The following is a 15,483-nucleotide window of genomic DNA, read 5'->3' as shown; positions in this document are numbered from 1 at the left end:
CTTAAATCTATGACTTCAGTACAAATAAATCAGGCAATCTTCAATTTCTTCATCCACACAAAGGGGAAAATAAAACATATCTCACAAGGTTGGTATGGAGATCAACTATAGTGTTGTATGGAAAAGACCTACACAAGCACAATTTATCTTTGTATTATAAAATTTAGATCAAGCAAAATTAGATGTTCAAAATATATTGGCTGGCAGGGCCTCCCTGGTGGCGCAGTGGTTGAGAGTCCGCCTGCCGATGCAGGGGATACGGGTTCGTGCCCCGGTCTGGGAGGATCCCATATGCCGCGGAGCGGCTGGGCCCGTGAGCCATGGCCGCTGGGCCTGCGCATCCGGAGCCTGTGCTCCGCAACGGGAGAGGCCACAGCAGTGAGAGGCCCGCATACCGCAAAAAGAAAAAAAAAAAAAAAAAAAATATATATATATATATATATATTGGCTGAAAAAATTAAAACTTTGATACAAAAAGTGTGGAATGAAGTGAGTAAAAAATCTAAAGCTCAATGAAAAATTTAAATATAAATAAAATTCTATATACCCAGCAGCTATTTGCTATAGTCTGAATGTTTGTGTCACCCCAAAATTCATATGTTAAGTCTTGATACCCAATGTGATAATACCTGGATATGGGGCCTTGGGGAGGCGATTATGTCATGAGTGTGGAGCCCTCATGAATGAGATTATCACCCTTATAAAAGAGACCCCAGAAATCTTTCTTGACCGTTCTGCCATGTGAGGACACACTAAAAAGTCAGACATCTATGAACAAAGAAGCAGGCCCTTACCAGAAACCAAATCTACTGGTGCCTTGATCTTGGACTTCCCAGCCTACAGAACTATTGGAAATAAATTTCTGTTGGGTAAAAGCTACCCAGTCTATGGTATTTTTAAATAATAGCCCAAATGGATTAAGATAGTACTCCACTGTGATAAAGTATAATACATGAATGTCACCAAACAACAAAAAAGTAAAAATCATAAAAATAAACATTTAAATAGTGTGATATTTTCTGTAACTTTAACATTTGGGCCTCAATTATTTTCTTATTCATCAACACATGCGGTGGGGGGCAGGAAAAAATGTTTTAAAATAAAAAAACACCATCAGACTTGGGAGTTAAAAACATAAACACGAGGGACTTCCCTGGTGGCACAGTGGTTAAGAATCTGCCTGCCAATGCAGGGGACACAGGTTCGAGCCCTGGTCCGGGAAGATCGCACATGCCGCGGAGCAACTAAGCCCATTCGCCACAACTACTGAGCCTACGCTCTAGAGCCCACGTGCCACAACTACTGAAGCCCATGTGCCTAGAACCCATGCTCCGCCACAAGAGAAGCCACCACAGTGAGACGCCCGTGCACCACAATGAAGAGTAGCCCCCACTCGCTGCATCTAGAGAAAGCCCGCACACAGCAACAAAGACCCAACACAGCCATAAATAAATAAATAAATAAATGTATCTTTAAATAAAAATATAAACATGATATCTGCAAGTTCATTTTTTTTCATATTACCAAAAATCAACAAGAATCAATGAGTTGAAGATTTATAAGGCATTATTTTGATTATTAAGCATATTCTCAGTACTAGTACTCCCAGGTAGTTAACATTGCCCTGGAGACTTTCCAGGGTACGCATTTCATGGAAAGGAGAAATGAAAATTTCTATTTGCAATATAACATGAAAGAAGAAAGTTGTATTACAAAATATATCTTTACAATATGGTAATTAAAATAGCTGCCAAAATGAACAATTTTTTTTATCTCTTTTCCTTTGCATCTTGTAATAGCAGCTCAGTGGAAATAACCATTTCATTCTCCAAATGAAATAAATTTGGATGATTGGAACCCAGTTAATTGCCATTGCACCCTACTACAAATGGAGAAAATAATACATTTAACTAAGCAGGGCACAAAAGTGCATAATGTCAGTCTCTATTCACGTCAGAACATCTGAAGTTCATCAGTATAAATAATGTTTGTATCCATATCATGAACAAAGCATCAATATAATTTATGATCTTTGGAAATTTTAAAATGAGAGATGAAAAAGCAGATGAATGCTTTTTAAACCAAAAGTTGGAAGAAATAATAGAAACAATTTCAGTAGATACTAGTATAATATTCTACATATACAACCTCTTCAATATTAGTAGAAACTAGGGATGGTTTCTGTAAATTTACTTTGCAAAAGGCTTTTCCCAAGTAGATTTATATACTATTCCCATTGTCCCTTGATAATACTGCTAAGGTGTTCTAAGATAAATATTAATAGTAATATTATATTGATGAATCACTGTACACATTAAATCACTCACAGTGGCATGAGGTGGGTGTCAGGTGAGTTTAGATTTGATAATGACACTTGTCCCTAAATTTTTTGGCTTTATTAAAGGACTATCACAGAGTCCCTACTCTATGAACTTCCAGGCACAGAAGAAAATTTACTGATCTCTAAAAACCCCACAATTTATCAAGCATCTGAAGATAACTTTTCCTCTTTATGGAATGCCCTCCACCTAATAATCTCCTATTCATTCCTCAAGATCCTTCACAAATAAAATCTCTTATGGAATCTCATTCCTTTGGACTCCAACAGCAGCTAAGTGTGCTTCTGTAAGCACATCAAGCATTCTAGTATCAGTTCGCTACCTGTTTGTCTCTCCCGTTAGTCCAGAAGCTCCACAACAGCCACGGCAGTCTCTATATCTAATACGTCTGCTGAATGAAAAATGAACAAAAGCATGTGGTCTACCCAGATGGAGTGGAGCAAGATTCTCACTTTCCTTGTTCTGAAGATATTTTGTTTAACACAGTTCAGGATCACATATGCTTTCTTTTGACAGATGCAAAACAAAAGGCTTTTTCAAGGCCCAACCCTTATTCACATACATGACTATAATTCTTTCATTACACCTGAAAGAAAAATAGTCAAAATGGATAAGCAAAGGACTTTTAAACTTGACCTTGTTCAATTCAATCACTCTTTCTAGAATGTTAAAATCTTTCAGGATATTGAAATGTTTAGTATATTAGTTATCCTTTCCATATCCCAAAGGCCTACCTGAGACAACATAAATTTGCTATTTGCAATTGCTTAGCCCTACTTGTGACACTGAGAAGATGTATTTACTCAGCACTCATTGCTAATTACCAATTTAGCATGGTACAGAAGTCTAAATTGATAATCATTTCCCTCAAATCTTAGCAAAAAATTTTCCATTGTCTTCTAGCATCTAATAATTTTGATGTTAAATGCCTTCTTGATTCATGTTCCTTGAGTAGATTGTTTTTTCCTTTATAATCTTTGAAGATATGCTCCCGATTCTTAGTGCTCTAAAATTTCACAATAATATGTCTGCATGTATTTCTTTTTCTCTTTCATTGTGCTAACATCAAATAGGCTCTTCCAATATCCACAACTGAGACATTTCATTTCCTAGAAATCCTTGTCTCCATTGGTTTTCTCTCCATCTTCACAACCCACTGCCCCAGTGTCACACCTTGTCTGATGAGCCTCTCATCAGAATCTGCAGTCTCTCTGAACACTTTACATCAGCACTTCATTCATTCTCTGACCACCACCTTTTGTTCTTCTGGTTCACTTGCTCTATAACTCCTACTACTTCACTTCTTCAACCTTATCAAGGCTTGTGATCCATTGAACCCATTAAATTCTCACTATGTATCAGTTTTCTCTACTTTATTTCTCTTAGATTTGGTAGTCCATTATTACAATGATTCTCATAAAAAATATTTTATATGCAATTCTCTGTTTCAAAATCCCAGCCCTGACTTTAGTTGCTTGTATACTGATAAACAAATCACTGCCAGGCAAAATCGTCTAAGGATGACTGGCTTCACTTCAAAATTCAGGATCTCAGACTTCAACATTGCCTTATATTTCATGAGTTTGCTTTCTTATTCTTCAAGACATCAGTGTCATGCTTTTTCTTTTTCAAATTTAGACATCATCAAAGCTCCCCTATCTTTCAGTCAACAAATCTACAAAATCTCCCTGGACCTACATCTTGTCACAGTAAAGTTACAAAGGCCTGTCCTTCAATTCTCCTCACCCTCCACGCTCTGCATCCCCACCCCTTCTCTCCTTCTAAAGGACTTCATTGCTTTGTGATCCCCTTCTTCCTGATCATCAGCCTCTCCCATTAATTCAATCATTTCAATTGCTATTCAAACATGTTCTAATACTGCTCATTTAAAAACAAACCCACAACTCCTTCCAGCTACATTTTACTTCCGAATTACTGAGTTTGATTATCCAATTCTTATTGAAAATGCTAGATACTAAATTAGAGTGTGTAATACTAGACACTCTAAATTTATCCTTGGATTAAGCTGCAGCTTAGACTGCACTGCTTTGGGCTCATACAGAATTATACCTAGTAATTGCATTTCATCATTATTTTTAAGGCTTTATGAAATTTGTTACTCATAAAGTATAACTATATAAGTATAACGAGTATAACTATAAGAATAAGCTTATGGAGACATTAGTGAAGAAGCTATCTTTATGATATTCAGAAGAGAAACTTCATCCTGGACTCAGCATCAGTAAAGGCTGTGCATCTCCTGAACAACTGATTTGATTTGACCTTTTGAACATTCTGAAAATTGGAACTAAAATGTTTTCTTGTTATTTTTAGACTGCTAGCATCTTATTGATTCTGCAGTATAATCTTTTTATCTTTATTAATTTCCTGCTCTTATTTTCTCTCTCTGTTCCTTCAACTGTTTACTTTCCCCTTCCATATTTTGGAAATTTTTATGATTTATATATATACACTTTAAATCCTTTAAAAAAACTGAAACAAGGCAAAGTACAAATAGATACAGTAGAGAAAAAGACAAAAATAGATATATAAGAAAGATCAAGAAAAGTTTGGAGACAAAAGGGGCAGGAAGGAAGAGGGAGAGAGAAGAGGTAGTGTCTGTTGTGTGAGGTAATAAATCACAAAATGGATCTGGATCTTAAGAGAGTGCCATGGCAGGAATATATAAGTATTTAGTCAATAGCATATTTCTTCTGAAATTTCATTGTACTGAATCAGTAAAAATAATTGACTTCCATGTAGAAATATTTTATAATTCTGATTATAAAAATATTTGATTTCATAAAATGTGACCTACTTGTTATCTTTAACAAGTTTATAGAGGTAGCACTGATATAAAAAGAATGCATATATTTAATATACCAATATACCAATATCTGCCTAGACTCTGGAAAATTGTACTTCCTTATTTTATTTTATTTTATTTTATTTTTATTTTTATTTTTTTTTCTGTGGTACGCGGGCCTCTCACTGTTGTGGCCTCTCCTGTTGCGGAGCACAGGCTCCGGACGCGCAGGCTCAGCAGCCATGGCTCACAGGCCCAGCCGCTCCACGGCATGTGGGAACTTCCCAGACCAGGGCACGACCCCATGTCCCCTGCATCGGCAGGCGGATTCTCAACCACTGCGCCACCAGAGAAGCCCCCTTATTTCATTTTTTTATTGGAGTATAATTGCTTTACAATGTTGTGTTAGTTTCTGCTGTACAATAAAGTGAATCAGCTATATGCATACATATATCCCCTCCCTTATGGACTTCCCTCCCCCGCTGCATCCCACCCGGCTAGGTCATCACAGAGCACCGAGCTGAGCTCCCTGTGCTATACAACAGGTTCCCACTAGCTATCTATTTTACACATGGTAGTGTATTGATGTGAAACCTAATCTCTCAATTCATCCCACCCTCGCCGCCCCCACTGTGTCCACACGTCCGTTTCCTATGTCTGCATCTCTAACTCCCGCCCTGCAACTAGGTTCATCAGTAAGATTTTTCTAGATTCCATATACATGTATTAATGTATGATATTTGTTTTTCTCTTTCTGACTACTGCACTCTGTATGACAGTCTCTAGGTCCATCCACATCCCTACAAATGACCCAATTTCATTCCTTTTATGGCTGAGTAATATTCCATTATATATATGTACCACATCATCTTTATCCATTCATCTGTCAATGGACATTTAGGTTGTTTCTGTGTCCTGGCCATTGTAAGTAGTGCTGCAATGAACATTGGTGTACATGTGACTTTTTGAATTATGGTTTTCTTAGGGTATATGACCAGTAGTAGGATTGCTGGGTCATATGGTAGTTCTATTTTTAGTTTTTTAAGGAACCTCCATACTGTTCTTCTCCACAGTGGCTGTATCAATTTATATTCCCACCAACAGTGCAAGAGGGTTCCATTTTCTCCACTCCCTCCCCAGCATTTATTGTTTGTAGATTTTTTGATGAAGACCATTCTGACCAGTGTGAGGTGATACCTCATTGTAGTTTTGATTTGCATTTCTCTAATAATTAGTGATGCTGAACATCTTTTCACGTGCCTCTTGGCCATCTGTATGTCTACTTTGGACAAATGTCTATTTAGGTCTTTCGCCCATTTTTTGATTGTGTTGTTCGTTTGTTTTTTTAAATTAATTAATTAATTTATTTTTGGCTGCATTGGGTCTTCATTGCTACGAGGGGGCTTTCTCTAGTTGCAGTGAGCGGCGGCTAACCTTCCTTGTGGTGCACGGGCTTCTCATTGCAGTGGCTTCTCTTATTGTGGAGCACAGGCTCTAGGCACGTGGGCTTCAGTAGTTGTGGCATGCAGGCTCAGTAGTTCTGGCTCTCGGGCTCTAGAGCGCAGGTTCAGTAGTTGTGGCACACAGGCTTAGTTGTTCCGTGGCATCTGGGATCCTCCGGACTAGGGCTGGAACCTGTGTCCCCTGCACTGGGAAGCAGATTATTAACCACTGTGTCACCAGGGAAGCCCTGTTTGTTTTTTTGATATTGAGCTGCTTATAAATTTTGGAGATTAATCCTTTGTATGTTGCTTAATTTGCAAATATTTATTTCCATTCTGAGGGTTGTGTTTTCATCTTGTTTATGTTTTTTTCTGCTGTGCAAAAGCTTTTAACTTAATGAGGTCCCATCTGCTTATTTTTGGTTTTATTTTCATTACTCTAGGAGGTGGGTCAAAAAAGGTCTTGCTGTGATTTATGTCAAAGTGTGTTTTTCTGATGTTTTCCTTTAAGAGTTTTGGAGTGTCCGGTCTTATATTTAGGTCTTTAATCTATTTTGAATTTATTTTTCTGTATGGGGTTAGGGAGTGTTCTAATTTCATTCTTTTATATGTAGCCATCCAGGTTTCCCAGCACTGTTTATTGAAGAGGATGTCTTTTCTCCATTGTATATTCTTGCCTCCTTTGTCATAGATTAGGTGACCATATGTGCATGGGCTTATCTCTGGATTTTCTATCCTGTACCATTGATCTATATTTCTGTTTTTGTGCCAGTACCATGCTGTCTTGATTACTGTAGCTTTGTAGTATAGTCTGAAGTCAGGGAGTATGACTCCTCCAGCTCCGTTTTTCTTTCTCAGGATTACTTTTGGCTATTCAGGGTCTTTTGTGTTTCCATACAAATTGTAAAATTTTTTGTTCTAATTCTGTGAAAAATGTCATTGGTAATTTGATAGGGATTGCATTGAATCTGTAGATTGCTTTGGGTAGTAGAGTCATTTTCACAATATTGATTCTTCCAATCCAAGAACGTGGTATATCTCTCCATCTGTTTGTGTCATCTTTGATTTCTTTCATCAGTGTTTTAAAGTTTTTTGAGTACAGGTCTTTTCCCTCCTTAGGTAGATTTATTCCTAGGTATTTAATTCTATTTGTTGTAATGGTAAATGGAATTGTTTCCTTAATTTCTCTTTCAGATTTTTCATCATTAGTGTATAGGATTGCAAGAAATTTCTGTGCATTAATTTTGTATCCTGCAAATCAACCAAATTCATTGATTAGTTTGAGTGGTTTTCTGGTGACATCCTTAGGATTTTCCATGCATAGTATCATATCATCTGTAAGCAGTGACAGTTTTACTTCTTCTTTTCCAATTTGCATTCCTTTTATTTCTTTTTCTTCTCTGATTGCTGTGGCTAGGACTTCCAAAACTATGTTGAATAATAGTAGTGAGAGTGGACATCCTTGTCTTCTTCCTGATCTTACAGGAAATGTTTTCAGTTTTTCACCATTGAGAATGAGGTTTTGCTGTGGGTTTGTCATATATGGCCTTTCTTATATTGAGACAGGTTCCCTCTATGCCTACTTTCAGGACTTTTTATCATAAATGGTGTCAAATTTTGTCAAAAGATTTTTCTGCATCTATTGAGATGATCATACGGTTTTTAGTTTTTAATTTGTTAATATGGTGTATCACATTGATTGACCTGCATATATTGAAGAATCTCTGCATCCCTGGGATAAACCCCATTTGATCATGGTGTATGATCTTTTCAATGTGTTGTTGGATTCTGTTGGCTAGTATTTTGTTGAGCATTTTTGCATCTATATTCATCAGTGATATTGGTCTGTAATTTTCATTTTTTGTGATATCTTTGTCTGGTTTTGGTATCAGGGTGATGGTGGCCTTGTAGAATGAATTTGGGGTGGTCCTCTGCAATTTTCTGGAAGAGTTTGAGAAGGATAGATGTTAGCTCTTCTCTAAATGTTTGATAGAATTCACCTGTGAAGCTATCTGGTCCTGGACTTTTGATTGTTGGAAGATTTTTAATCACAGTTTCAATGTCATTACTTGTGATTGGTCTGTTCATACTTTCTGATTCTTCTTGGTTCAGTCTTAGAAAGTTGTACCTTTTCAAGAATTTTTCCAGTTCTTCCCAGTTGTCCATTTTATTGGCATAGTTGCTTGTAGTAGTCTCTTATGATGCTTTGTATTTCTGTGGTGTCAGTGGTAATTTTGCCTTTTTTCATTTCTAATTTTATTGATTTGAGTCCTCTCCCTTTTTTTCTTGATGAGTCTCACGAAAGGTTTACCAAGTTTGTCTTCTCAAAGAACCAACTTTTAGTTCTATTGATCTTTGCTGTTGTTTTCTTTTTTTCTTTTTCATTTATTTCTGATCTGATCTTTATGATTTCTTTCCTTCTGCTAACTTTGCATTATCTTTGTTCTTCTTTCTCTAGTTGCTTTAGGTGTAAGGTTAGATTGTTTGAGATTTTTATTGTTTCTTGAGGTGAGAATGAACTGCTATAAATTTCCCTCTTAGAGCTGCTTTTGCTGCATCCCATAAGTTTTGGGTCATCATGTTTTCATTGTCATTTGTTTCTAGATATTTTTTTTATTTCACCTTTGATTTCTTCAGTGATCTCTTGGTTATTTAGCAGTGCACTGTTTATCCTTCATGTGTTTGTATTTTTTACAGTTTTTTTCCTGTAATTGATTTCTAATCTCATAGCATTGTGGTTGGAAAAGATGCTTGATACGGTTTCAACTTTCTTAAATTTTCCGAGGCTTAATTTTGACCCAAGATGTGATCCTGAAGAATGTTCCGTGTGCACTTGAGAAGAAAGTGTATTCTGTCGCTTTCGGGTAGAATGTCCTGTAAATATCATTTAAATCTATCTGGTCTATTGTGTCATTTAAAGCTTGTGTTTCCTTATTTATTTTCTGTGTGGATGATCTGTCTTTTGGTGTAAGTGGGGTGTTAAAGGTCCCCACTATTATTGTGTTACTGTCGATTTTCCCTTTTAAGGCTACTAGCATTTGCCTTTTGTATTGAGGTGCTCCTATGTTGTGTGCATAAATATTTATAATTGTTATGTTTTCTCCTTGGATTGATCCCTTGATCATTATATAGTGTCCTTCCTTATCTCTTATAATAGTCTTCATTTTAAAGTCTATTTTATCTGATATGAGTATTGCTACTCCAGCTTTCTTGTGTTTTTCATCTGCATAGAATATCTTTTTCCATCCCTTCACTTTCAGTCTGTATGTGTCTCTAGGTCTGAAGTGGGTCTCTTATAGACAGCATATATACGGGTCTTGTTTTTGTATCCATTCAGCCAGTCTGTGTCTTGGTTGGAGCATTTAATCCTTTTACATTCAAGGTAATTATTGATATGTCTGTTCCTATTACCATTTTCTTAATCATTTTGGGTTTGTTTTTGTGGGTCTTTTTCTTCTCTGTATTTCCCACCTAGAGAAGTTCCTTTAGCATTTGTTGTAAAGCTGGTTTGGTGGTGGTGAATTCTCTTAGCTTTTGCTTGTCTATAAAGCTTTTGATTTCTCCATCGAATCTGAGTGAGATCTTTGCTGGGTAGAGTAATCTTGGTTGTAGATTTTCCCCTTTCATCACTTTAAATACATCCTGCCACTCCCTTCTGGGCTGCAGAGTTTCTACTGAAAAATCAGCTGATAACCTTATGGGGATTCCCTTGTTTGTTATTTGTTGCTTTTCCCTTGCTGCTTTTAATATTTTTTCTTTGAATTTAAATTTTGTTAGTTTGATTAATATGTGTCTTGGTGTGTTTCTCCTAGGGTTTATCCTGTATGGGACTCTCTGCACTTCCTGGACTTGGGTGGCTATTTCCTTTCCCATGTTAGGAAAGTTTTTGATTATAACCTCTTCAAATATTTTCTCAGACACTTTCTCCTTCTCTTTTTCTTCTGCGACCCCTATAATTTGAATGTTGGTGTGTTTAATGTTGTCCCAGAAGTCTCTGAGACTGTCCTCAATTCTTTTCATTCTTTTTTCTTTATTCTGCTTCTCAGCAGTTATTTCCATCATCCTATCTTCCAGCTCACTTATTTGTTCTTCTGCCTCAGTAATTCTGCTACTGATTCCTTCTAGTGTATTTTTCATTTCAGATATTGTGTTGTTTATCATTGTTTGTTTGTTCTTTAGTTCTTCTAGGTCTTTGTTAAACATTTCTTGTATTTTCTCAATCTGTACCTCCATCCTATTTCCTAGATTTTGGATCATCTTTACTATCATTACTCTGTATTCTTTTTCAGGTAGTTTGCCTATTTTCTCTTCATTTATTTGGTCTTGTAGGTTTTTACCTCACTCCTTTGTCTGTAACATATTTGTTTGTCATCTCATTTTTTTTGATGGGTGGGGCTGTGTTCATGTCTTACTGGTCATTTGGCCTGAGGCATCCAGAACTGGAGTTTGCAGGCAGTTGGGTAGAGCTGAGTCTTGGTGCCAAGATGAGGACTTCTGGGAGACCTCACTCCGATTAATATTCCCTGGTGTCTGAGGTTCTCTGTTAGTCTAGCAGTTTGGACAGAGCTCTCTCACCACAGGAGCTCAGGCCTGCCTCCCCAGCCTGGGAATCAAGATCCTGCAAGCCATATGGTGCAGAAAAAAAAAAAAAAAAGGAGCAGTACAATAACAAAGAATAAAAAATAAAGTAAAATTAGAAAAATAAAAAAATTTTAGAAAAAATAAAGATATAAATGCAACAACAACAACAAGGTAAAACAGAACCATAGGGAATTCACTGGTGGCCCAGTGGTTAAGACTCCACGCTCCCAATGCAGGGGGCCGGGGTTTGATCCCTGGTCAGAGAACTACATCCCACATGCATGCCACAACTTAACATGCTGCAACGAAGATCCAATGTGCCACAACTAAGACCCAGTGCAGCCAAAATAAATAAACATGAGAAAAAATATATATATAACCACACCTAAAAAAAAAAAAAAAAAAAAGGCTGGAAAAGGTCTTGGCTGTGGGGGCGGGGCTTAGGTGGGGGTGGGGCCAAGGCTTAGGACCTGCAGGGCCGGAGGGGGCCTCAGAGTGAGGAGTTCGGAGGTTAGGCCCTGGGTGGGGGTGTGGGGGCGGGGCTGAGGCTCCGAGCAGCGCAGTGTGCCTCGGAGTGTAGAGGATCAGGCCCTGGACCTCAGCAGGCTCCCCGCTGATCCCCTCACTATAGTGGGCCCCTTCCAAGCATGGGAACCCCTCCCCTCCCCCAGTCACCACCCCCAGGGCCACCAATCCCATCTGGCCTCCACTTTTCCTCTCCCCTCTCCCTCTCCCTCCCCACTCCCATGCCCTCAGGACCCACACGGTTAGAGGGGGCCTCAGAGGGCAGAGGATCAGGCCTGGGACCTCAGCAGACTCCCCGGAGCCCAAGTGGGCAGGGGAAACGCTGGCTGTGTTCCCTCCAATCCCCCAAGGGTCTCTCCCCCATCCCCATTGCACCTCTCACCATGAGTGGGCCACTCCAGGCATGGGAACACCTCCCCTCCCTCAGCCACCCCTCAGGGGCACTGGTCCCAACCTGCCTCCACCTCTCCCTATGCTCCCTCCCCACCCCCACATCCTACCCAGTTGCTCAGGGGTTCCTCCCTTCTCCTTAGGTGTCTGTGGTCCCTCACCAGTGCCTGGTAGGTGCCCTAGTTGTGAGGAGACACAAACTCCGCGTCCTCCTACTCCACCATCTTGACTCCATCCCATTGTATTTTCTTCATATCTATCTCCCTTCATGTCCAAGGACATTCCCTAAGTAGAATTCTGGGCATCACTGAGGCCAAAATACCCATCAGGGAATTGTAATGGCTACACTTCATGTTTCAGTTTACACAGTTCATTTGATTCTTTATTTAATAGTTCCTGTCCAATCCATTATTTAGTCTGTCTGCCCACACTGTAGCTGTGTCAAGGCATTCATTACCATATATTACGATGAATGTGAATAAATCAGTTATATACATGGATATTCGGTGAAATTTAGAGAATGATAAAGTAACTATGGGCAACAGCAATGTTCTAAGAGTTACTTTATCTAAAAAAGAATAAATATAATGCATTAGGACATAAATACCCTCATTTGCACAAAGAATAAATTTTTGCCTTTTTTAAATGGTCTCAATTGCAGATTCATCATACAGCATCATCAACTGAAATCAAACAGATGTGTATAATTTCCCAGAGAAATGTTGGCAACAATTTTTTAGTATAACTAAAGAGAACATTTTAACAAAGAGAAATGTACAAAAATGATTCCATCATCCAACTGAAGATTAAAATTACTCAAAGCAAAATGGTGCCAATGTAAAGAAGACTACAATCATGACCAATCACAAAGACTACGAAAAGTACAGAATTCTCTCATTCTTCTCAGAAATGTCTTTAATTTGTGTATCTTATTATTTTTATTATTATTATTTTTTTTGCAGTACACGGGCCTCTCACTGTTGTGGCCTCTCCCATTGTGGAGCACAGGCTCCGGACGTGCAGGCTCAGCGGCCATGACTCACGGGCCCAGCTGCTCCATGGCATGTGGGATCTTTCCAGACCGGGGCACGAACCCGTGTCCCCTGCATCGTCAGGTGGACTCTCAACCACTGGGCCACCAGGGAAGCCCTGTGTATCTTATTCTTTAATTTTTAGTTGTTTCCAAATCTATTTCACTAGCCACCAACCTACACATTCCAGAAGCTGTTATGATTTTAACCACAGAAACTTCATTATAGTTTCTAAAATAAGTATATATATATATGTTCCCCCTGTTAACATCTTCATTTTTCAAAAAGAACATATCCTTATTTTATTTTCTAATTATAAAAGAAATAACCAACTAAAACTGCAAATCCATAAAGTACTGATAGAAAATGAAACCCATTGTACAAATGGCAGAGATTTTAAAAACTGGAGTGTACTCAGACATATATATATATATATACACACACACATATATATATATATATATATACACACACACACACACACACACACACACACACATTCATTTCCCCTAATAGCTTTAGTGTACCTAAAATTTGTTAAACACTTCCTTTCTTAATATTTTAATTTATTTCCAAGAAGGTATATAAAACTCAGTGAGTTTAGTAGCTTCATTATCTACATACGTCAGAAGTCAGTTTTACATTGAGTAGTTTCAACCATTATTCTCATATGAAGCAAACAAATCAATAAAGCATATTTAAATCTGAAATTCAAACTTGACTATACAATTACTACTTTTCATTCTACTGAGATTAATCTCAGCAAAAGTTATTCACTTTCACTTTCATCTTTGCAAGTGTCCAAAAGGAGGATATAAGAATATACACATACCCCAAAAAAATTAACTCCAGTTTCTAGTAACTCCTAAAACCTAGTTCACCATATATCTATCTCAAAAACATTTTTCAGTTCTTTAAATTCCTCTATCAAATTCTCCTCATCCCCAAAACCAAAGTTAAGTATCACTAATAAAGCAGGATTCTATCTTCATAACTAATATAACGGCTCTTAGTTTTCAATATCTAACATCACCCTTGCAGAAATCTTTGATGTGGCAATGATCTATGATGCACTGTTCTTAATAGAAGTTTTCAAAAGCAATAATACCATGGCTTTACTTACGAGAGGTTTTGGAAGCAAGAAGAGTAACTCGGGAACCTCCTAAGAAGCGAAAACCCATTACATTCACCTGATCATCTTCTGACTGATTGGCAAAGCCTACAAAGAAAATTAAAAATCACCTTACATAATCACAAGGCAAAAACACTTAATGTTTAAAATAGGAAGCTTAGTTGACAATGAGTACTTTTTATGTCACTAGTCATGTTTAAGGACCATGTGTGGACTATAATATATTAACTCATCTCCACAGTTGCTTCTAAATGCTAAAATTACTGCCTCAGAAGAACATGCTGAAATCACTTAATTTTCTTTCTTATACTAGTTCATTCTAGGTCTGAGGCAAGAAATGTACAAGATGAACTAAGAATGCCTGTCACACCAGAAAGCAAGGAAACTGTCAGTGACCAGCAGACTTGTATGAAAAGGACGTAAGAGCCACCTTAAAGAGACTACCACTGGCCAGAGATGAAAATACTTGAGTATCAAAATAATAATAATAATAATAACTTCAATGAGGTAAAATACATCAAATATATTTAAAGGCATGTGTTCATATTGACACTAAAAATAAAACAAAAAACCCAAATGTTCACTATTGAAGGATCCTAGAGAATCAACTCATTATTTTAAAAATCAATAATAAAGACAAAGAACCAAGCATTTATCCTGATGATCCTACCAAATTGTACCACATAAACAGTGGTAAACAAGGGAAACATTCTCTGTGTGGAAATATTCCAGCTAAAAATTGTAGAAAGCTTGAAAGAATAGAATACCACTATTTTTCAACTTCCAATGAATTAATGGATCTTAGCATTGACTATCAATAGCTGTTACAATCACAAAAAAGGAGACAAACAGATATAATGTACCCACTGCTGAAAGTATATACCACCATTCTTGCAGTAGTATGGCCAAAATAATCAATCCTAACTCTATTAGCACTAGACGCAACCATCAGTTTATAGGGAACAAGACAGAGAAAATATTAAACAAAATCACAGGGATGTAATCAGCAAAATTCAGAGTACGGGAAACTCACAGGAAAAATAATTTATACTCTTTAACAAATAAACTGCAAATTAAAAAGAGACGTGAAGGAGAAAGCCTACAGAAGGGAGATATCAAAAAAATTCATATCAAAAAATTACAAGTGAAACACATTTGACTCCTGACTCAAAAAAAATAAATAAATAAAATAAAAATTATAACACTGGAGACTTTCACTCTGTGCCCAGATGGAAAA

At 37.5% G+C, this 15,483-nt stretch overlaps 1 protein-coding gene across 8 annotated transcripts in view; it reads right to left on the bottom strand.

Moving 5' to 3' along the window:
• Window positions 1-15,483, bottom strand: part of BBS9 (Bardet-Biedl syndrome 9) — a 483,985-nt gene that overhangs the window by 242,460 nt on the left and 226,042 nt on the right. For 7 of the 8 annotated variants that reach the window (XM_060108887.1, XM_060108892.1, XM_060108895.1 and 4 more), the window contains one exon: window positions 14,238-14,333. The exons of the other annotated variant lie outside the window; for it this stretch is intronic. In XM_060108887.1, coding sequence (XP_059964870.1) covers window positions 14,238-14,333 — 96 coding nt within the window. The remainder of the gene's footprint in view (window positions 1-14,237; window positions 14,334-15,483) is intronic. 8 annotated transcript variants of the gene reach the window in all.

This window comes from Mesoplodon densirostris, chromosome 9 (assembly GCF_025265405.1).
Source record: "Mesoplodon densirostris isolate mMesDen1 chromosome 9, mMesDen1 primary haplotype, whole genome shotgun sequence".
Lineage (NCBI taxonomy): Eukaryota > Metazoa > Chordata > Mammalia > Artiodactyla > Ziphiidae > Mesoplodon > Mesoplodon densirostris.
Note: the sequence above shows the minus strand (reverse complement) of the source record. Positions and strands in the feature narration are given on the sequence as shown.